We start from the raw sequence: 22,355 nt of genomic DNA on the forward strand, positions 1-22,355 counted from the left end.
ACCCCTTAACCACTGCTGTTGTGTAACCCACTGATTCATCGATTCGAAGGCCAGAAGGAAAGAAGTGTCACTAATCCTCCCTTCACCCCCATCATTCCCATGTAAAAACAGATCAATGGCAGGCATATCATTGCATAACTTCAGTATGTTGTTTGCTGTGTAGAACAAGCACATGTTGTTTGTGGTGTTGTAGCCATACTGGTTCCAGGATACGAGACCAGATGTATGAGGTAATTCTTTTACTGGACCATGCTTCTGAGCTTTTCTCTTTCAGCAACAAATGTTGGTCCAGTAGAAGATATTGCCTCAAATACCTTGTCTCTAACAAGAAGTATAGTCAGTCCCCCAAGGACTATAACTAGGCGGATGTAAGAAGCTTACCTTTTTAGCAATGTGACAGACTTGCTCAGCGGGAAGGTAGTCAAAGGGGAAGACAAATCTCCAGTTGAAATTCCCTTCGCCTCCCATAGACCGGTAATGCACATCGGTCTTCTGTTTGTTCTCCTCATGGCCAATCATCCAACTGCAAAATACAAAGGCACTGAGTAATGAAATGAAAACAAAGGATCTTTGAGCAACTCACTCAAAACTGATGGGTGCAGATATAAAGATGACTGAAGGAATAATGACAGGTTTCAGAGTAGCAGCCATGTTAGTCTGTATCCACAAAAAGAAGAGGAGGACTTGTGGCACCTTAGAGACTAAAATTTATTTGAGCATAAGCTATCGTGAGCTACAGCTCACTTCATCGGATGCAACTCACGAAAGCTTATACTCAGATAAATTTGTTAGTCTCTAAGGTGCCACAAGTCCTCCTTTTCTTTTTGAAGGAATAATGATTGGCATATTGCCCATTGGTTGCCTATTGGCTTCCAACTGGTTTTAAGATGTTTTTGACCTACAAAGTCCTAAATGACCTGGGACCTACCTACATAAGGGAGCCTAACTTTAGCTTTGACAGTTTTGGTCAGTAATTGCAAAATAACTTTCTGTAGGAAATTTTAATACAAAATTATGCATTTATTTAGTATAAAATTTAATACAAAATTAGAAATAAAAAAATCTCCTTGTCATAGAATCATAGACATGTGGGGCTGAAAGGGACCTTCAGAGGTCGTCAAGTCCAGCCCCCTGCGCTGAGGCAGAATCAAGTAAGCTTAGATCATCCCTGACAGCTGTTTGTTTAATCTGTTCTTCACAACTCCAGCCATGGGGATTCCACAAACCTCCCTTGGAAGCCTATTCTAGTGTTTAATCATCCTTACATTAGAAAGCTTTTCCTAGTAGCTAACCTAAATCTCCCTTGCGGCAGATTAAGCCCATGACTTCTTGGCCTACCTTCCGTGGGCATGGAGAACAGCTGATCACCGTCCTCTTTGTACCAGCCCTTAATGTATTTCTAGACATATCTGTACTGGTGCTAACAAGAACCATCATGCCTGGCACAATGGGGCCCTGGTCTCTGTTGGGGCTCTAGGTGCTTCTTTGATACAGATAATAAATAGCAGTTTAGCTTCTTGCAAACAAAACGCACTGTTATTTATTTGAGGTATTAGGGCCCTGATTGTGATCTATCTCATCTGCCTGCTTATAAGGACCCAGCCCATCACAGTAGCCTCTGAGCTCTAGTTAGGAGGCCAACTAGGAGTCACACATAGTCACTAGTCTGACTTGTGACAGAGGTGCCTTTGTACCATAGGGCACAGTGCCAAATCACTTATGTGTCATGTGGGATTGGCTTTATAGGAGCCAGTGTCATGCAGGAATGTTGATTACCCCATCTTGGGAAGACATGGCAAATGATGGCTGGGCAAAGCATTTAGCTCATTTACAGCAATGGGTGATCTGTATGTTTGTTGGGAATGATAAAAAACCAGGCGGGCGGGGGGGCTTGATCAAACTTTAGATATTCCCACTTCCCCAATGCTATCCCGCCCCACTCTGCTAATTCCAAACTCCAAAACGTATGGAACCTCTTGGCTAGAATTGACAACAATGAACTTGATGCAAATACCAGGTAAGCCGTGTGCATTTTGGATTTACAGGAGGAAAATTGGGATTGTAAAAAAGGGATTTACAGTCTGTTTCAAAATCCTCCCTCTTCCTGTTCATAAAACCAAGAACGTACAAAATAAGTAACTCCCTTGGCTGTGATCGCACTATTTTACACAAGATAAAACATAAATGGAGTCAGACAGAGAAGGGAAAACGTGCCAGAGGAGTTACTGCCAGCTGCCACATTTTTGTCCAGGAAAAGGAATTTCAAAAAGGCAGCTATGTAAACAAGACTAGCTCTGTATACAACACATGCATAATCCATGCCATGGATGAGGCTTCAGTTGGGCTGGTGTCCAGCAATACAACATACTAGCACCTCTCTCAAGTTGCTATCTTGTCCTTCAGAATCTCAGCTGTTACGGTTGCAAAGAAAACCGCAGAAATGTGAAGTGACTGTAGCTAATGCACTGGTGTTTGCAAAGAGCCTGGAACAACAGCTCGCAGAGGTGTGAACTTGCCCCATTTATCTCAGTGAGGGGTTCACTCAGATGCCCAATGAAGACCACCTGAATGTCGCAATAGTTAACTGTTTCCTTGCTGATCTGTAACACATTGACACATCACTAACATAGCCTGAAGCAGCGGGATCGCCTACCCTTTCACGTAGATGTCGCTCATCTTCTCTCCAGTGATGCTGAGGTCATCTAGGATCACGTCTTTGGTGTTCCAGATAATGCAGCGCAAGAAGAACCTGAAATATCCCCCCACCACACACCGAGACATCAGAATGGAATAAAAACCATGGTCTAAAATGGAAGGAAGCTAAGGCTATATTTAAAGGCACTTTGCTTGCAGAATAGCTCAGATGCAAAGGGTCTGATCCTGTAACTTTCACTCATGTGAGAAATCTCCCTGGGTGTAAAGTCACCCAGGAGAGTTTGGGCTAAAGGATGCTTTAGAAGCATATGGCTGTAGGCAGTTAGGGCAGGAGAACGCTCCAAGCACTCATATCTCCTCTGACATGTGCATTACGATTCCCTGGGCAGAACGTGCAAGCAGCCACTATTTCTTTGTGTAAGTGACCAGATAATGTGGTCTATTCCATCAGCATCCCCGACAGGGAGCTCACACACCAGCAAGAAACAAAAACCAAGTCACCTCTTTGCTCTGCGCGGCATGATGTTGAACGGAGGTCCAGGCGGACCCAGAGACTTTGGAAACAAGTCTACCCACATCTGTAGCTTTCCCTGTAATGAAACAAACAGCTGTGAGGTCTAGGAACTGGGTTAACGTCACTCTCCTTGTTTGATGTGTTCATGGAAATATCGACTCAAAACAATGAAAGAGCTCAAAGGCAGGAGGAGATTTATTTTTGACAATGGCAAGGAGCCCACTTCTTATTTCAGCAAACAGATCTGGGAGCTGAAGCAAAGTACCCTCCCGGGGAGCACATACAGCGTACGAAACGGCTCTTTCATTTAATAGAGAGAGGCTGAGCAAGAACCGGCTGGCTTAGCTTCCAGAAGGCCCCCATTTTGAAATAAGGGTGGTTAACCATTGGAACAAACTACCAAGGGAAGTGATGGATTCTCCCTCCATCTCTTGATGTCTTCAAATCAAGACTGGATCTCTTTCTGGAAGATACTCATTAGCCAAACACAAGTTACTGGGCTCAATACCTGGGTGAAATGTACGAGCCTGGGATACAGAGGAGCTCAAAGTAGATGATGTCATGGTGTGTTCTGGCCTTAAACTCTATGACTGAATCTACCTACATTGGGTCAGATGCTCTGCTGGTGTCAAAGGGTGTAGTAGCTTCATTGACTCAATGGTGCTAGATAGATTAACACCAGCTGGGGATATGGCCTGTTACTTTTTGATGTTGTTGGGAATGGGTGCAAGGAAGAATCTAGGGACATTTGACTGTGCAGTGTCAAGGGCATAAAACTTATTGACTTTGAAAATCAGCCCATCATAAATGGCTTTGGGGTGGGGGGACGCCATGAAAAATCTTCACGCAACAGGAAACGGTAGCAAACTTTGGGCAGGTCTCCACTACTGCTTAAGCAGATCTAACTTACATCGCTCAGGGGTGTGAAAAAGACACCCCCTGAACAACACAAGTTACAGCGACCTAAACGCTGTCCACACCAGCGCTATGTCAGCAGGAGATGCTTCTAGTGTAGACCTGCCCTTTGAAAACCCAGCGTATAACTTACTGGAAACAAGTGCACACATTCTATCTCCTAGCTTTAAAACAGTGGGCCAGAGCCTTCCTTTTGGGAACTCCAGAGGAGCTGCCCCGTGGACTCCCTGGGCCCAGTTTCTTCACAACTGATGAGAAGAGCCAGAGTGAATCCTTCTACTGATCCTTGGTACAAATCCTGAGAGGTGCTGAGTACCTGCAACCTGCTTGACTTCCATGGAACCAGCGCTTCTCGGGATTTGGTCCACATTAGTTCTGTGGGGGTGGCAATGGGCAAACTGCCCAAGATCTGGAGGATCCTTCAAGACTTATCCAACCGCCTGAGCTCAGGCTTCTTCCCAAGATTTCTGGTTCTGCTCACCAGGGGAGACCAGAAAAAACAACTCTGCTCATCATAGTTCTAGCCAAAAGTACGAAGCGCCGCACGGGCAGTACAATGTTTAGAAAAAAGAAAAGGAGTACTAGTGGCACGTTAGAGACTAACCCATTTATTTGAGCATGAGCTTTCGTGAGCTACAGCTCACTTCACGAAAGCTCACGAAAGCTCATGCTCAAATAAATGGGTTAGTCTCTAAGGTGCCACTAGTACGCCTTTTCTTTTTGCGAATACAGACTAACACGGCTGCTACTCTGAAACAATGTTTAGAAAGGAGTTAACAGAACAGAGTTTAGTCTGATTATAAATTCCGCAAGCCAAGGACCATCTCTTCTGCTGTTGTGTCTACAACAATGTCATGCAGCCTAGAGGACTGAGCCCTGGGTTCTAATCTTGGTTCACCTACTAACCTGCTGCATGACCTCGGTCATGTCCCTGCACCTCTCTTTGTCCTGTAATCCTTCTCTATTGAGATTGTGAGCTTGTTGGGGCAGACAGTGTCTATCGCTATGTGTTTGTACAGCCCCTGACCTTGGCTGGCCTCTCTAAAGGCTGCTGTAACAGAGCAGAGCCTGCTATTGGCACATCAGTAAATAAGATTCAGGTGCTATTGTAGTCAGCATGCTCCACCAGAGGGAAAAAAGTGGTTGGAGAGACAGCGTGGCCAGGAAATGCTAGGTCCTAAACCTGAAAGCGCCTCTGTGGCCATGAGAAAGTCTTTAACCCCCATCCCCACCATCTGCAAAGGGCAGGCAATAGTCTGCTCCCAGGGTGTTATAGGCATCGCTGTCTGCTCAATACTACGGAAGTGCCCATCGTTACTTAGTGGGTTATAGACTAGCGCTGGTCCGAAGAGTTTGGTGGAAATCTGTGTAATGGATCTATTCGGGCATCACCCACTCATACCCATGGCCACCTCCTGCAATCCCTGTCCCCACGGCAAGCAGTCCTCACTGACAGCAAGGCCACCTGTCCAATGGGATTACTCTGCAGGAGAAACGCTTTGCGGGATCAGGCCATGATTGGTTCTTGTTTGATACACAGGGGAAGCCTAGCACCCCCTGATGGATGCATGCACAAGATGCAGCTGCTCATGGCGTAGAAAGGCACTGCCAGGGTCATCAGAAGCCTGATCCTTGACAGCCCAGTATGAACCCGTGATGCATGGCAGACCCTTTGCCAGGGGCCCCTTCTGAGCAGGCTGCTGCTGGACCAGTAGAAAAGCTCTGTTTCAGGCTTGGTCACTGACATCCCTGTGGCTCCTACCTGCTCAATTTCAGGCTGCAGCGGGCTGTAGAGAGGCCTCGTCTCCACATGCTCAGGCACCAGGCCCTGCTTCCGCAGCGCGTACAGGGCGAGCCGCTCCTCCGGCGCTCCCAGGTGCGGGTTGAGGGGCTTGCCATCCTCTGCCACAGAGAGATCAGACAGCGAGCGAGGTTACTGAATGCACTTCATGGCTCCATCACCGACCTGGGGCCCGATTCTGATCTCACACTGCGGCTTACCCCCGGGTCACTCCATGGACTACCCTGGGTCAGCGTGAGTCCAGAAGCCCGTCTCATGGGCGCTGTGACAATCTGGGGCACACGAGCTAGCAGCCTGCTGCTTGGACCAGGAGGGAGCTGGCTGGAGGGGGACGGATGGGGGCATGCTTGGTGAGGGATGCTCAGCTCTGAAAGCCACAGTCCTCTTTGTCCCACCAGGTCCCGCATCTGATGAAAAGCCGCCCTGCCAGCGCTGGTTTAGGGTAGAGTGGCTGGAGATGGGAAGGTGAACAGGACCATTTGGGGGAGTTTGCTCGGAGGTCTGCATATATTTTTGTTAAGGTTTGATCAACATGGTTCAAACTGGGTCAGTTTAACCCATCTTTCTAACGTGCCGAGGGCTGCGGAGGGGCACTGCTGAAACCAGTGAGATCACGGCTTGTACCCGGGTCAGGGTCTTCTCTCCTGGCATTGATCTGAATAAGGAGCAACTCAGCTCTTCCATAGCACTTATCAGTATTTCACACACTTTACTGTATTTATCCTCACACACACCCCGTGAGACAGGGCAGGGCCCTGTTCCCGTTGTACAGATGGGGAAACTGAGGCACAGAGAGGCTAAGTGACTGGCCCAATGTCACACGGGGAGTCTGTGGCAGATCAAAGAATCCAACCCAGGTCTCCCAAGTCCCAGGTTAACGTCCTAACCACTGGAGAGGTGAATTGGCCCCTAGTGATTACATACAAACACCCATTTGCCCCCTGTGATATTTCTGATGAGATTTTCACAAGAGGCCAGCACAGAACGTTCCTCCATTGTGCTGACCTCTGCTGACCCTCATGCAATGAATGCCAGAAGCTTCCTACCTTCTGAATCATGTTTCAGTCACAGCTCCCTTCTCCGTCCCTTATCCTTGGGAAAAGGTGCATTGTCTGCTATTATTGGACAAGATCTAACAACTTTGGTCCTGGTCTGCTCTGCACAGACATTAAAGATCCCTCATCATTTTATGGAAGAGGAGGGAGTGTATCCAATTGTCCTCACCCAAAACTTTCCCTCTCCACATATCTATGCACTGATTTGCTGGAGTCCTCCACTCCAGAGGTGGCTGCACTTCAGCAGAGCTGAGAGTCGGTTCAAAGCACCCTGAGGGCCTTTGAAATGAAATGCGCTATATCAATATTATTACAGCTCTGCTGTTTTCAGGTGATATATCCCAGCTTCTTTCTTGGCAGTGCCTTGAAGTGGTTAAACTTCATACACATGGGATTCGTCCCAAGTCCTGGAAACCTGGCTTGGGTGTGTATGTGTGTGAGGCTCAGAAATAAAAACCTCTCTCTGAAACCAACAATGTGGGGGTTATGAAATAATGGTCTGGGCACAATGCTTGTAAAACCCCTGCTCTCGTATTTAATGGCTTCACTTTATGCCCCGCCAGGTTCACATCTGACACTGCTCTGCACACACAGCTGGTTTCCAGATCTCGCTGAGGTCAAACACCCAAGCTTTGTTCTGGTTTTGAAGTGATTGCCATTAAAAGAAAGCAAGGTGAAAGGCAGGCTGGGGTGGGGAGAGACGAGCCCCCCTCAACTTAACACCTCTCCAGCACTTGGCGAAAACCTGACGCAGAACAGGAGGCTGTGAAGAAGTGGCTGCTTCCTAGCTCCTTCCAAGCGGGGTCTGTGCAGCAAAACCCTAAAACATTTGGGAGTGCTTTGTATTTCTGCTACGTACCCCAGGTCGCTGCACCAATCTCAGCCCGTGCAAGCAAAGCGCAGCTGCGTGATCACACAACCCTTTGCGCTTGTCAGACCTTATGAGGAAACTGACACCTTTTGGCACCCCTACATATTTGCATGGTGCGATTTCGCCTCTTCGGCTGGACGGAAATGCACCGTTTTGAGTCCAAAGAGGAGGAATTCCACCCTCCTGGCAAGATGGTGAATCCTGGTAGATTTCAACCGTGCACAGAAATACCATTCATGTGTATACCACAGCGGATTGCCCTCGAAATCAGAGATGGCCACCTGGGCACACACGGTTGTAGCTACAATGCTACTGCCTTTCAAGCTGTATGATGATAAAGGTAAGGGTGTGTTACGCTGGCCTGGTGTATGTGATATTGTCGCTCTCTAGTGGCTATACCCAGCAAGTCCAGTTGCAGATTTTCTGCAACTCAAGGGCTAAAGGCCTGCATTTGTGCAGCTGAAGGCCCAGGCTCTAATTCCTCCTGATGAGAGTGGTGTCTATATGCGTTTGGCCATGGTTTGCTACAGTTACAGAAGGTATTAAGCTGATGGAAGGATGGCCTTGTGGTTAAGGCATTGAACTGGAGTTCTGGGTTCAATTCTTGAGTATACCACAGAGTCCCTACAGCACCTTGGGAAAGTCACTTCATCTCTCTGTTCCACCTCTATAAAAGGAACAGGACCATTCGTCCTTTCTCCCACTCTTGGGCTGTCTAATCTGTTTAGCCGGTGAGCTCTTTGGGGCAGGGACTGGCCCTATGTGTATGTACAGTGCCTAGCACAATAGGGCCTCGATCTGGGCTGCAGTTCGTGGAGCTGATAGGAGCACTCCAGATTCTATAATGCTGATGGCTCCTTTGGGCTGGCCATGTGGGTTTTCAGATCAGAGACAACATGAGCTGAAGCTGTCACTGTAAATCAGCTTGACTGTTCATCTTCACTCATCAGTTTCGCCACCCTGTTTCACGTGCTGCCAGTCTCCAGTGCAGTAAACAGGAGGGGGAGTGGGAAAGGTTTATGGATGCAAGGAGACTCCTTTACCGAACTCAGAGAGGATGTACTCCTGTTCCCTGAATATGACCCGGTCTGGCTTGTAGATGGGAGCTTTGCAGTTGCGTTGCAGGGAGAAGAGATGGAGCAGTTGGGAAGGTCGGAGCTGGTCTCGCCACTGGTTGGGTCCAGAACTGAAGCAAGACGTTAGTAAGAACAAAGTGTTGTAAAATACATCCCACCTCCAAGGGCCACGACTGTTCCTGGGGCAACTGCCGGGGCTGCGGCAGAACTGCAGCGGGGGCGAATGAGGCCAGGATATTTTTTAAAGAAACCCAAACTGAACTCTAAGAGCCAGCAAGGAGCTGAGGGTGGAAGCAGCACGGCGGGAGAGGAGCTGTTCCAGGGGACAGACCTAGGCACAGTGGGATCCTCGTTATGGCCTTACACAGCACATTTCACCCTGCTTGCGGGTGAATCTCCCCCAGAATAGGCAGAGGAAACCTCAGGCTGGACCTGACCGTCTCCCAGGGGAGATGGGGGGAACCCCAGTAGCTGAGACATTTCAAGCTGTAGGGACCTCCCCCCATCCCAATATCTGCAGGATGACCCTGGTTTTGGCAGGGTGACTCCCACGTGCTCGTGGCAAGCTCTTGGGGTTTTGGGGCCAGCCACGCAGGGCCCAGGAGGCATTGCATGGCGTGAAGGTGATGTTCTGACACAAAGCTCCCCTGGCAGCGCCTCTCCTGGGCATGTCGGTGTGCTGATACCACAACAGATGCAGGTGCCCAGGATGGTGCTGGATATCTTCCCTCCTTGACCCAGCCACGTCTCCCCGACAGGGCAGTTCAGTGCCACCTGAGCTATCAGAAGTACCTACATGCAGTAGGTCTGGGGCAGGCCGCACCGGGCACCGAATTTTGACAGGAACCGGTTCTCCAGGTCTATGACGGTCTCGCCAATCTTCTCATCCTTCGACAAGAGGTCATAGTCGTAGAGAGCGACCTTCAGGTCCTTCTCCAAAGGCAGAGTGCAGGTCAGCTCAAACATCCTGTGGAAAGGGGAAAAGCAAGAGAGTGTCAGGGATCAGGGCCTGCAGCCGAGCCAGTCTCTGGGCAGCTGGCCTGGCGTCGGCTGCCTGACGGGTGCACCTCCCGACTGGTGAGAAGAGGCAGCAGACCGGCTCTTAAGCCCAGCAGCAGCAGTTCAGTGGCTTCTCAAAACAGTCGCCCGGCGTTGCGATAGCTCCTGGGCCTGCTTGTTCCCAGCCTTCATACAGGTAACCCGGTCCTGTTCCTCAGCTCCGACTCCTCACCTGTGACCCTGGCTCTGGCACCTGGCCTCTGACTCCGGTTCTGACCCTGGGCTCCAATTCCTGATTAGCGACTCCTGCTCCAGCCATGAGGCACAACCACCCACGACAGAGAGAAGAACTGGGGGCGAGTGGCTTTTCCCGGGGTCTGTTGTTGATCACCTCTTAGGACAGACAATCCAGTGGAAACAGACCTCATGTCTTCCACCCTCCATCACATGACAGAACAACGCAGGCTTATCGGCCTGCCTGTCTCGCCACTGCCTCACCGTGCCTGATCAGAGCAGTGAGCTACTGGACTGGGCCATGGGAGACCCTGGTTCTATGCCCAGGTCAGCTGCTGGCGTTCTGTGTGACTTTGAGCAAGCCTGCTTTCCCTCCCTGTGCCTCACTTTCCCAATCCACAAAATGGGAATGGTCCTGACTCGCTTTGCGATCTACAGATGGAAAGCAACTAGAGGAGAGCTGGGGATCACTCGTGAATAGTGGCCCCAGAAGAATAACAGATTAACAGATAATAACAGATAATAATTCCCAGAACAGAACGTTGGGAATCATTAAGAAAGGGATAGATAATAAAACAGAAAATCTCATATTGCCTCTATATAAATCCCTGATAAGCCCACACCTTGAATACTGTGTGCAGATGTGGTCACCCTATCTCAAAAAAGATATATTGGAATTGGAAAAGGTTCAGAAAAGGGCAACAAAAATTATTGGGGGTATGGAACGGCTTCCGTATGAGGAGAGATTAATAAGAGTTGGACTGTTCAGCTTGGAAAAGAGACGACTAAGGGGGGAGATGCTAGAGGGCTATAAAGTCATGACTGGCGTGGAGAAAGTAAAGAAGGAAGTGTTATTTACTCCTTCTCATAACACAAAAACTAGGGGTCACCAAATTAAATTAGCAGGTTTAAAACAAGCAAAAGGAAGTATTTCTTCACACAATGCACAGTCAACCTGTGGAACTCCTTCCTAGAGGATGTTGTGAAGGCCAAGACTATAATCGGGTTAAAAATAGGTTCATCTATAGCTATTAGCCAGGACGGGCAGGAATGGTGTCCCTAGCCTTTGTTTGCCAGAAGCTGGGAATGGGCGACAGGGGACGGATCACTTGATGATTCCCTGTTCTGTTCATTCCCTCTGGGGCACCTGGCATTGGCCACTGTCGGAAGACAGGAGACTGGGCTAGATGGACCATTGGTCTGACCCAGTCTGGCCGTTCTTATGTTCTTATAATACCTTACTTTAAAATGGGGGGTGGGAGCGTGTCTTTCTTCCAGAAGCATCCCAAAGAATTTCCTAAACTCTCTGGCTCAGCTCCCCAGCTGGTGTAAATTGGTGTAGCTCCACTGGAGTCACTGGGGCCAAATCCTCAGCTGATGTAAACTGATAGAGCTCTGCTGAAGTCAATGGAGATGGTCCTCACTCTCCCTTTACATCATATACACACATGCACATGCATTAGGATGGGCCTTATTCTCATCTCACTCACGCTGGCCTTACCTCACTGATCTTCACTGACTTCCATGTGGAGTCAGTCCTGGTTTACACCGAAGGCCAGGATCTGGCCCATTGTGTCTGGGAGTCACTTCACCTGCAGCTGAAACGTGGCTGCCTCCACGGTGGAATGCGATGCCCTTTTAACAGCGCTCCCACCACTCTGCAGCAGCTTTTAGGAGGGGAAGTGAGTGATTGTGCCTCCCATTAAAGCAGCAGGAGGAATTCAGGTCAGCAAATCGTAATTGGCCAAGCTGGAAAACAGCCAGGATCCCAGGGTTATTGTTGTGAAATGGGAGCTTTAATAGCCATGAGCAGCCGGGACCTGGGTTTTCCGTCTCGTCTTCGCGACGGGGTGGTAGGTGCAGAACTCTGTCTAGACTGGTCTTTGGCTGGAAGCCAAGCCTGGCAAAAGAGACCCTACCCTCGGCTTGAGGAGCTTGCTGTGGATAGCCGAGTTCGTATTATTACATGTATCATGGTAGCATCTAATGCCCTAACTGAGAGCAGATCAGCATTGTGTTATGGGCCATTCAAACACACAGTAAAGGGATGGCCCATGAGCTGAAGGCCTTATAGCGCTAAAGACACAATGCAGATAACTGACGGAGGTCTATAACATCATGAAAGGTGTGGAGAAAGTGAGCAAGGAAGTGCTATTTACCCCTTCGCATAACACACAAACCAGGGGTGACCTGATGAAATTAACAGGCAGTGGGTTTAAAACAAACATAAGGCAGTACTTCTTCACACAACGCACAGCCAACCTGTGGAATTGGTTGCTAGGGGATGTTTTTAAAGGCCAAAAGTATAACCAGGTTCAAAAACGAATGAGATAAGTTCATGGAGGATGGGTTTATCAATGGCTATTAGCCAAGATGATCAGAGATGCAAAACTATGCTCCCTAAACCTCTGACTGCCAGATGCTGGGACTAGATGACAGGGGATGGATCACTCAGTAACCGCCCTGGTCTGTTCATTCCCTTTGAAGCACCTGGCACCAGCCACTGTCGGAAGCCAGGATGCTGGGCTAGATGGATCACTGGCCTGACTCAGGATGGCCGTTCTTATGTAGCATTATTACCGCTATTTCACAGACAAAGAACAGAGAGTAAATGACTCGCCCAGGATCACACAGAGTCAGGAACTGAACTAAAACCTTGCAAGTCCCAAAGCACTGCCTTAGTCACAAGACCATCTGTGCTCTCTGACACCAGCCTTTGCCTTCCTCTCCTTTTCCTGCTCTTTCTGGTCTGCTTGTGATCCTGCCTTGGGAGGCAAGTCCCACCATCCCCATCTGGAACTGAAGCGAAAGAGAAACATACTTTCCGAAGACGGGCTCCAGCGTGCATGGGATGTAATTGTCCTGGTCATTTATGGATTTCTTTCCCACCAAAATCTTCACATAGGGGTCACACTACAGAGACAGGAGGAAAGAAACAACAGAGGAGGTGGGGCTGCTACAGACTCATCTTCAACAACAATACTAATCACTAAGGAGCAGATTCTGCCACCCTTAGTCATATGGATCAACCCCTTATTCCATGAACAGACCCTTGCGTAACACCCCACATCAGCAAGGGGGGGCGGAATCTGGCCCTTTGCTGTTCAGAACAAATTCCCAAAGGTGTTAGCACTGGCTGATCCAGCTGCAACCCCTGTGCCAGGCCTTGCCTGCCCACGGACAGGCAGTGGGGATGAGCAACTGAGGGGGCAGCATAGAAGGGGCTTAACAGAGTTGCCTTTTAGATCTCATTACCCCATAGGCGCTGACTCCATGGGTGCTCTGGGGCTCAAGCACCCATGGGGAAAAAATAGTGGGTGATCAGCACCCACCAGCCACCACTGATTGGCAAGGCTGCCAATCAGCTGTTTGGCGGCTGGGGGAGGCACTTGAGGGAGGGCAGAGAGCAGTGAGCGGCGAGGTCCTCAAGGGAGGGTTGGAGCAGGGGCAGGAAGAGACAGAGCAAGGGTGGGGCCTCTGGGAAGGGGGCAAAGTGAGGTGGGGCCTCAAGGCGGAGCAGGGGTGGAGCACTCCTGGGGAAAAATCAAAGTCAGTGCTTATGTAACACCGACAGACCTTGGTCGTCAGTGGGCAGGATTGAACCTGGGACCTCTGGAGCTAAATGCGTGAACCTCTACTGCATAAGCTAAAAGCCACATGACCTTTAGCTAACGCTGTAGCAGACTCATTAAGCTCTAAGTCGTCTAGGTGCCACTAGATGGGACAGAGCACCACACCCAGAAGGTTTGTGGGTTACACTATGCATGACCCCACTCTTAAAGGGACACATCCCCTTACTTTGTTTCAGATCAGCAAATGGCCTTCTCCCAGGGAGATAATAGCCGGGGACTCCAGCGTGGAGGGGAAGAACCCATGCTGAGATCCTCAGGGCGTTTTCACTGTCCCACAAGTTTTTTTAGAAGGGAAGGATGGAGAAGCCCTCAGTTAGCTAAGTCAGAAGACGTAACTCAAAGACACACAAGGAACACGGGCACTGAGTAAGAAGCGGCCAGTTTTCTCCTGGCCGCATCAGGCAGGAAGAATCAGAGCATGCTGGGAAGGGGAGATGGTTGAACCTCTAATGATTTCTTTTTTTGACAGAAAATGGCTTTCCCACCCAAAACACTTCTGATTTCACTGAAATTCTTTGAAGGAAAGTTCCTCTATGGAAAGGAAAGTTTTCGTTTCGTTTCAGTTTTTGAAAACTGAAAAAAAAAATCGATTTTCATTTTTGGTTTTTCCTCCCTTTCCTTCTCTCCATTTTTTACCCATTTCCAGGGCGAGCGGGGAGGGAGTTTCAGAAAATGTTTTTTGTCATTTTTAAAAGCAGAAACAAAATGGAAATTTTTCGTTTGAACCAAAACCAATTTTCTTTTCATTTTAAATTTTTATCCAAAAAAAAAAAGGGTGTTTCTGAAGTTTTCTGCAAAAAAAATTTTTTGAAGGTAATTTTCGCTTCCTTTGAAATTTTGGCCAGAAATGAATTTGGATATTGCATCCCGCCCTATTGAAAAGCCCAACAACAATACAGGAGAGCTGAGGCCCTGGGGCTTCAGAACCATGGAAAAGGCACTTTGAAGAGCAAGTTGGTGTTAGTTTCTTCCTAGATGCCAAGGCCAGAAGAGTGAGCAACAGGGGGAGGGAGCAGAGAGAAGCGAGTGGGGTTGGGGTCTTGGGGGAAAGAGGCACCACAAGAGCGGGGTCTTGGAGGAAGAGGCAGTGTGAGGGCGTGGCCTCGGGGAAAGGGGCGGAACAAGGGTAGGGCCTCAGGGGGAATGGGTGGTATGAGGGCGAGGCCCCAGGGAGAAGGGATGGTTCAGGCACCTGTGCCCCCTCCCCCGTTTTTTAGGGTGTTTCTGCCACTCCTGACACAGGCCATGGAATTCCACTCCGCGATTTCTGCCCTCAGCCTCATTGCCACATCTCCCAGGTGCTCCCCTGAAGGATACCTTTCCATTGGAGTCCTTGGGTTGCAAGTCAAAGGCACGGATGATGTAGACCCTGATGAGACACTCCTGGGGTCCTTTGGCTGGGAGCTGATGGAACTGGCGTGGTGGGACCGGCACACTTGGGTCATCCGGGAGGGGGTACATTTTGAACGAGCCCTGAGAAGACATTGAGCATCCACATGTGTGCACATACGGGCGTGTTACACTACAAATGCTAACAGCTGGCAACTGACTGAACTCAGGGCAAATCAGTGCAATGCTGCTTGTGTAACACCACATCCCCAGGCAGGACGTCAGCAGGAAGGGTGGAACCTCAGAATCTTTACGTGTACCCTTCTGCTGCCTGAGCTAAAGAGACAGCAAGCTCCGCAACTTCTTTCTGTGTCCCGCACACCACCAGAGGGGGACAGAGTGCCACACTGAATGCGGGCGCGATCCTTCACTTCCTGTCCTAAAGCTGTTAAACAGCTACGGTGTTTCAACCCAGAGGGGGCCGCGAGTCAGTAGTAGATAGGTAAAGTGATGCCAAAGGGTAAGTCTAGGCTGCAGTTAGACACCCATGGCTGGCCCATGCCAGCTGACTCGGGCACGCAAGAGGGGCCTTCCCCCTTAGCAGAGTCCTAGAGCCCAGATGCCAGCCCGGGCCTGAATGTCTATACCACAATTAAACAGCCCCTTAGCCCAGAGCCCTGCAAGCCTGCATGGGCCAGTCGCAGGTGTCTATTTGCAGTGTAGACATATCCTATATGCTCTTAATTACTATGCAAGGGACATCTGAGGCAGAATTACTTGGATCTTGATTCTCATTTAAGCTGCTGTCATTTGTCCCCTTACGCTGCCAGAATGGTGCAAAGGACCATTAGTGCAAATGAGAACTGAGCTCTTAATGTTTTTAAGGCGCCGAGATCCTCAGATGAAAAGGTGCTTTACATGCACAAAGCATCATTTGCTACAGAGCCATTCAAAGAGAGACCAGTGGAGTGAGTGCCCTGAAGGGACTGGCTCCAAGCACTTGCGTAGACAGCCTGGCAGCTCTCTCACACACATGCTGTCCCCACCCCAGGGAAGAAAGATGCGCCATTGTTTTGACCCAGTCAGCCACAGGCAGTGCTGACTCCAGATGTGATTTTCCACACGGATTATGTCTAAGCCTGTATCAGTTCAGAATGTAGCCATCGCCAGGGGATAAGGCAGTCAGACCTTACTCTGATTGCGTTTGTTTGTATACTGTTATGACCAGTTCTCCATGGGGGTGCTAATAATAAATCTTTCATCCTAGTAAGCACCAATCCAGTCTGCTTCTACAAAATTTTTCATTCGGCAGGATCCCAAAGCACTCTGGTGACAGCGTACAATGCACATTCTCTCTCCCACACACACTATGGAGGATCACTTGCCCACCACTGAAATGCTGCCCCCTCTAAGTGAAACACAGCAGCTGCCCTCTGCCAGCCACACTACAGTGGTGTTAAGTGCAACTTCTTCTTACTTAGATTGTAAGAACTTTGGGGCAGGGATTGTCTGTTTGTTCTCTGTTTGTACAGCTCCTAGCACAATGGGGTGGAGCAGACCAGGGCTTCTAGGTGTTATTGTAATACAAATAAATAACAACAGGCCATTGCATCAAGACTTTAACATCTTATCCATAACATGGGCTCTAGAGGTGACCTGGGGTTTGTCCACACTTCGACATGGAAGTGTTTGATTCTTATTGGTAAATGCCGATAAACATCTATTTCACCAGACACACAGAAACCAACAAAAAGTATTTCCATCGATAATAATCTAAATTTACAGACAGGCCAAGTAAGAAAAATGCTGCTACAATTTTGACAAATGATGTCAGAGAGACAAGGTGGGTCTGGTTTTTATTGAACCAACGTCCGTTGGTGAGACAGGCTTTTGAGACACACCAGGTGTGTCTACACAACAACTAGCATCCCGCAGCTGGCCCATGCCAGCCAACTCGAGCTCACGGGACTCGGGCTTTGGGGCTGTTTCATTGCTGTGTAGGTGTCTGGGCTCTGGATGGAGGACCTTGCGAAGTGCAAGGGTCCCAGAGCTCAGGTTCCAGCCCAAGCCGGAAGGTCTACACAGCAGTGAAACAGTCCCACAGCCCGAGTCCCGTGAGCCCAAGTCAGCTGGCATGGGCTAGCTGCAGATTTTTCTTTGCTGTGTAGACAGACCTAAGGAGCTCTTCTTCAGGTCTGGGAAAGGTACACCCAGCGACACAGCAAAAGGCAAGGTGGAACAGATTGTTTAGCATAAATAGTTAGCACATATTGTAAGGGATCATTCAAGGTGAAGCGGTCCATTAACGCTCCTGTTGTCACAGGACAAAAAGAGGGGGTTAGTGGGTTACGGATTGTTGTAATAAACCAGAAATCCAGCGTCTCTGTTCTGTCTGTGATTTTAAGGGCAGGTCTACGTGAGAAATTTGCATCGTGTGCCACTACACCAATTCAGCTGTGCTGCTGTCGGGCTTCTAGTGAAGACAGGAGAGAGCTCTCCCATCAGCTTCACAACTCCGCCTCCGTGAGAGGTGGTAGCTGTGTCAGTGGGAGACGTCTACACCAGCGCTTAGGTCAGTATAACGACGTTGCTCAGGAGTATGGATTATTCACCCACCTGAGCTCAGCAACATAGCTGTCTCAGAGTAATTCCGCAGTGGAGACCAAGGCTTAGTGTTTTGTAGCCGTCTTTTGAAAGTGTTGTGCAGGTTTCCTCGGAGGATGAGGACTGAGAGGTCAGATGCAGAGCGATCGCTTCGTGAAAAGTGTTCGCCCACAGGTGATGGGTTGCTTTTGTCTTTTATCATTTTTCTGTGTGAGTTCATTTGAGAGCGCAGTGACTGTCTGGTTTCACCCACATGGTGGTTATTGGGGCATTTAGTGCACTGGATGAGGTACGGAACATGTTGTGATGGGCATGTGTAGGATGAAGGGATCTTGAAAGGTATGTTGTGGGGGGTGTTGATCATTGTAGCAGTGAAGATATGTCTGCAGGTTTTACTCTGTTGTTCTAGCAGGGTCTGGTGCTGCTCTGAGTTGGTTGTCAGGTACCACCCCACCCTGGAACCTATATAGGGTTTCATCAAACAACTACAATCCATACTTGATGGGTACTCCATCCTAAAATAAATCTTTCCTGAACCTCCACTTCTGGCCTTAAAACAACCCCGCAACCTCTGCAAGCTCATCATCAGAAGCAAGCTCCCCACAGACCAGGACATGCCAACTCAAAGCAGCACCAGGCCTTGCTAGAACAAGATACAAAACCTGCAGCCATATCTCTCCTGCTACAGTGATCAACACCAATGATTCATTACTCTGCTAGACACAAAAACCCATGGACTGAACAGAGACACTGGATTTCTGGCTTATTACCACAACCTGTAACCCACTAACACCCCTCTTTTTGTCCTCTGACTGCAGAGGTGCTAACGGGCCATTCTACTTCGAATGGTCCCTTACAATATGTCCTAACTACTTATGCTAAACAATCTGTTCCACCTTGCCTTTATCTGGGAGGCTGGGAGTACTTTTCCCAGGCCTGAAAAAGAGCTCTGTGTGGTTCCAAAGCTTGTCTCTCACCACCAGAAGTTGGTCCAATAAAAGATATTTCCTCACCCTCCTTGTCTCTCTAATATTCTGGGACCGACACAGCTACAACTACACTGCATACGGTAGTGCCATCTGTCTTGGATGGTTTAGACACAAGCAATCCTGCATCTTGGCAGGGGGTCAGACTAGCTGACCCTCGCGGTCCCTTCTAACCCTATGATTCTATGATATACAATGTTGACAGATTGTGTTTTAACTATTATAAAGCTTTAACTTTTTTCATCTCCTTGTCTCTTGTCATTAAACAATTATCTGACACCCTCATCGTCTGGCCCTCCGCACTTCCCTGCAACTGTGAAACTTTAAACTGATAAAAATGAAAACAAATGCTTCCAACCCATAACTTCACGCAACTGCGAACATTTCAGTAAATAAAAATAGGGCTGGGGGGGGGGACAAACAAAATAAGCATTGACATTAGCTGCCGAAATTATTAAAAAAAAAAAAATCAAATTCTGCCAAGCCTCGCTCTATTGTAATCACAGGGTGTCATTGCAACTCGAACAATCATAGCCCACCTAGCTTCCAACTAGCAAGCTCAGACAGGGGTGCAGTGAAGCCACTGTACAAAGCCACCTGGAACCCTGGGTAATTATTCATGGGGTTAGCCCTTGCTGAACGAGCTTCCATGGCTTCATTGCTCTGCGACCTACACTAGCTAAATTAGAGCTAGCTGGGGTAGGTCTACATGAGCTGAAATCACAGCCTGTGTTTGCAGTGTAGACACACGCATCGCATCCAGCATGTTAAGCACCAACTCTTGTCTGCTCTGCCCTCTGCAACATTCCCAACTTCTGTCAGGCCCGGGGTCCAACAGATCCTTCCCTGCTTTATAACAAAGAAATATTCACAGGCAGGCGTTAGAGGGATTCACTGCTAGTTTCCAATTGACTATTGCTAGGTCAAATGACTCTGAGTATAAAGAGTGGCCGTCGGACCTTGAATTCCCCCACCACAGAGGGATCTTCGTTAACGTCCTGTGTTCTGCCGCGGTAGAGCTTGAAGGTGTGACAGAAGTCGGAGAGCTTCTCAAATTCCTCCATATTCTCCAGCTCTGTCTCGTAGACCTAAGGAGGAAAACCCCTCTGAGTAAAAGGATGAATTTCACCCATAAAGTACAAGGTGCACACCATCTGCAGAATACCATGGATGCCTCTGTATTGCCTTACACCCAGAGCCCTAAAGAAAGTCTTTCAGATCACTATGGTAACAATGACCTTTCATGGAGCCCTTAGACATTGTCTGCAGACCCGCCCCCTAGGGGTCCGCAGACCACAGGTTGAAACCACTGACCTAGACTGTCCCTTGAGGCCAATGTGGGATTGTCACTCTCCAAGCACTTTGAGGTTTTAAATGACTCAGGGTATGCCCTGAATGCAATTAGATATCTGCATGTCAGCTGACTCGGGCTCATGGGGCTGGCCAATTGAGGTGAAAATGTTTGGGCTTGGGCTGCAGCCTGGGCTCTGGGACCCTCCTCGCTAGCATGGGCCTAGAGTCTGGGATCCATCCTGAGCCTGACCCACACACACAACAATGCAACAGCCCCTTAGCCCAAGCCCCGAGAGCCTAAGTCAATTGGCACAGACCAGCCGTGGGTTATTAATTCCAGTGTAGACCTATCCTCAAGCAACAGGGCTCCCGCTGCTTCCCTATGGAGGGTTTTTCATAGCCCAAGGGATCGCACCATTCCTGGCAGGCAGGTGATGATTTCTCTGTTTTAAATTCAACGGGGGTTGTTATGATACACTCGTCACTGTGGGATTGAGGATTTCATTCATCCCTCTTGTACTAGCCTTAACAATTCCTCTCCTCCCTTGGGGTACACGCTCTCCTAGGCAGGTCATTTGTTCGGTTATAAACCAGACAGTCCTCTTTTTGGGTGGTTAGTTGTTCCCAGCCCAGTGCTGAAACAAAACCAGACATGGTTTTGTCCAATATCCGATGGGGGATGCTATTTTGAAAGCGTGCCACTGCGCCCCCACTGGTGTGACCTCACAAACACCATGCATGTGAGATCACGCCGGCGGGGGCAGGCCCATTGGTACAAGAATGACGAGTATTCTGGGAATGCATGAGTGGCCACCCCACACTCTTCTAATACTTGTAGACTGGTAGCTCCCTGCCACACCCAGCCTATAAGCCTCGACGCTGCAAACAGCTACTTGTGCATATAGCTGGTCAAAAATTGTCCAGCTGTTGAAACTGTTTTTCATCAGAAATATGGCTTTTCAACAAACAAAATTTTTCTGAACAATGTTTGTTTGCTGGAGGAAATTTGGATTTTTCATCCAAAAAAAGGGAACACCCCTAAAGAGAAATACTTCAGTTAAGGAAGGGTGCCTCAGTGCCTCATGAGACTTGTAGTTCAATCGTCTCATGTCCCCCTTCTCTTCTATGGGCTGGGCTTCCCAGCCGGACTACATCCCCCATGACCAAGGACTCCCATGATGCACTGCCACCCTTCTCCAAGAGGGGAGACTGTGCATTATGGGACATGCAGTCCGACCAGGGAGCCGGGTCCATAGAGGAGATTGGAAGCATGAGACACAGAAACTACAGCTTCCATGAGGCACCCCGGCAGCATTTCTAAATTTAAATATTTTGGTTGTCGGCCAAAATGTGGAGCACTTTAATTTTGTCCAAAAAAAGTTTTGGGTTTTTTTTGGGAGGGGGTGGGAGAGGGTCCACAACCAGCTCCACCCACGTGCTTAACTTGACACGTGGGAGTCTTGCCCCGCCCCAAGGACCCAACCCAGCTCCCGTTGAAATCAACAGCAAAACTCCCACTGATGTCAGAATCAAGTCGGGAAAAAACACCCCTCTACTGGCGCTCCCCTTTTAAAATAAATCTCACTCCACAGACAACCAGTATCGGCCAGCTGCTGCAAGGCCTCAGCCACAAGGAGATGAAGTTACCTTCATTGTGTCAAAGCCCTTCTCTAAGTAGCCGCCGCATTTCTCTCTTTCCCCTGTTGAAGCGTAGAACTTGCTCCACCAGTCGATGAACTCTTCCTCCTGGAGGAGGGGGAAAAAAATAAAGTGTCTCCCTTGGGAAACCACCCGGCGAAAACCACGCCATTTAACGTAATCGCTATGGTTGATATTCACCCCTGTGCACAGAGCCAGCACAAAACCCATGCACCCAGTGGGTGTTACATGTTCCCCTTTGGGCCTGAGCCACAGAACAGCGAGGCTGTAGCCTTGTCTGCACTAAACAGGCTCTTCTGATACAGCTCAACCAGTGTAGCTACATCAGCAGAGCCCCCTGGTGAGGACGCAGTGTGTGCCAACAGACAGAGTTTTCCTGCTGGCATAGTAACACCACCTCCCCAAATGACTTTAGCTATGCCCAAAAAAGCACTCTTTTGTCAGCATCGCTGCATCCACACCTTGCCACTGTAGCTATGTTGGCGAGGGGGTGTGGTTTTTACACACTCCCGACCAGCCAAACTCAGTAGTTTGGACTTGATATGTTACAGAACCTGGCTCTTTAGCCCAAGCTGTATAGAGCCTTTCTTTTAGCTCTGAGGGTCCCTGGTTGCTGGGTCAATCCCCAGTATGGTGGCCAAGACAGAGGTTGTCAGACAACACTTAGGCATTCAGGACTCTAAGTGGTGCCTAAACCTCTCTGCACAGTGGTGAATCTCACCCCAGGAGTGG

At 49.0% G+C, this 22,355-nt stretch overlaps 1 protein-coding gene across 4 annotated transcripts in view; it reads right to left on the bottom strand.

The window, feature by feature from the left end:
* DYSF (dysferlin) overlaps positions 1 to 22,355 on the bottom strand; it is a 307,503-nt gene that overhangs the window by 39,263 nt on the left and 245,885 nt on the right. For all 4 annotated transcript variants that reach the window (XM_073343024.2, XM_073343025.2, XM_073343023.2 and 1 more), the window contains 10 exons: positions 21,612 to 21,710; positions 19,631 to 19,759; positions 15,070 to 15,225; positions 12,942 to 13,033; positions 9,684 to 9,854; positions 8,855 to 8,997; positions 5,847 to 5,986; positions 3,157 to 3,245; positions 2,654 to 2,749; positions 382 to 523 (listed from right to left, as the gene is read on the bottom strand). In XM_073343024.2, coding sequence (XP_073199125.2) covers positions 382 to 523; positions 2,654 to 2,749; positions 3,157 to 3,245; positions 5,847 to 5,986; positions 8,855 to 8,997; positions 9,684 to 9,854; positions 12,942 to 13,033; positions 15,070 to 15,225; positions 19,631 to 19,759; positions 21,612 to 21,710 — 1,257 coding nt within the window. The remainder of the gene's footprint in view (positions 1 to 381; positions 524 to 2,653; positions 2,750 to 3,156; positions 3,246 to 5,846; positions 5,987 to 8,854; positions 8,998 to 9,683; positions 9,855 to 12,941; positions 13,034 to 15,069; positions 15,226 to 19,630; positions 19,760 to 21,611; positions 21,711 to 22,355) is intronic.

Source organism: Lepidochelys kempii, chromosome 4 (genome assembly GCF_965140285.1).
Source record: "Lepidochelys kempii isolate rLepKem1 chromosome 4, rLepKem1.hap1, whole genome shotgun sequence".
NCBI lineage: Eukaryota > Metazoa > Chordata > Testudines > Cheloniidae > Lepidochelys > Lepidochelys kempii.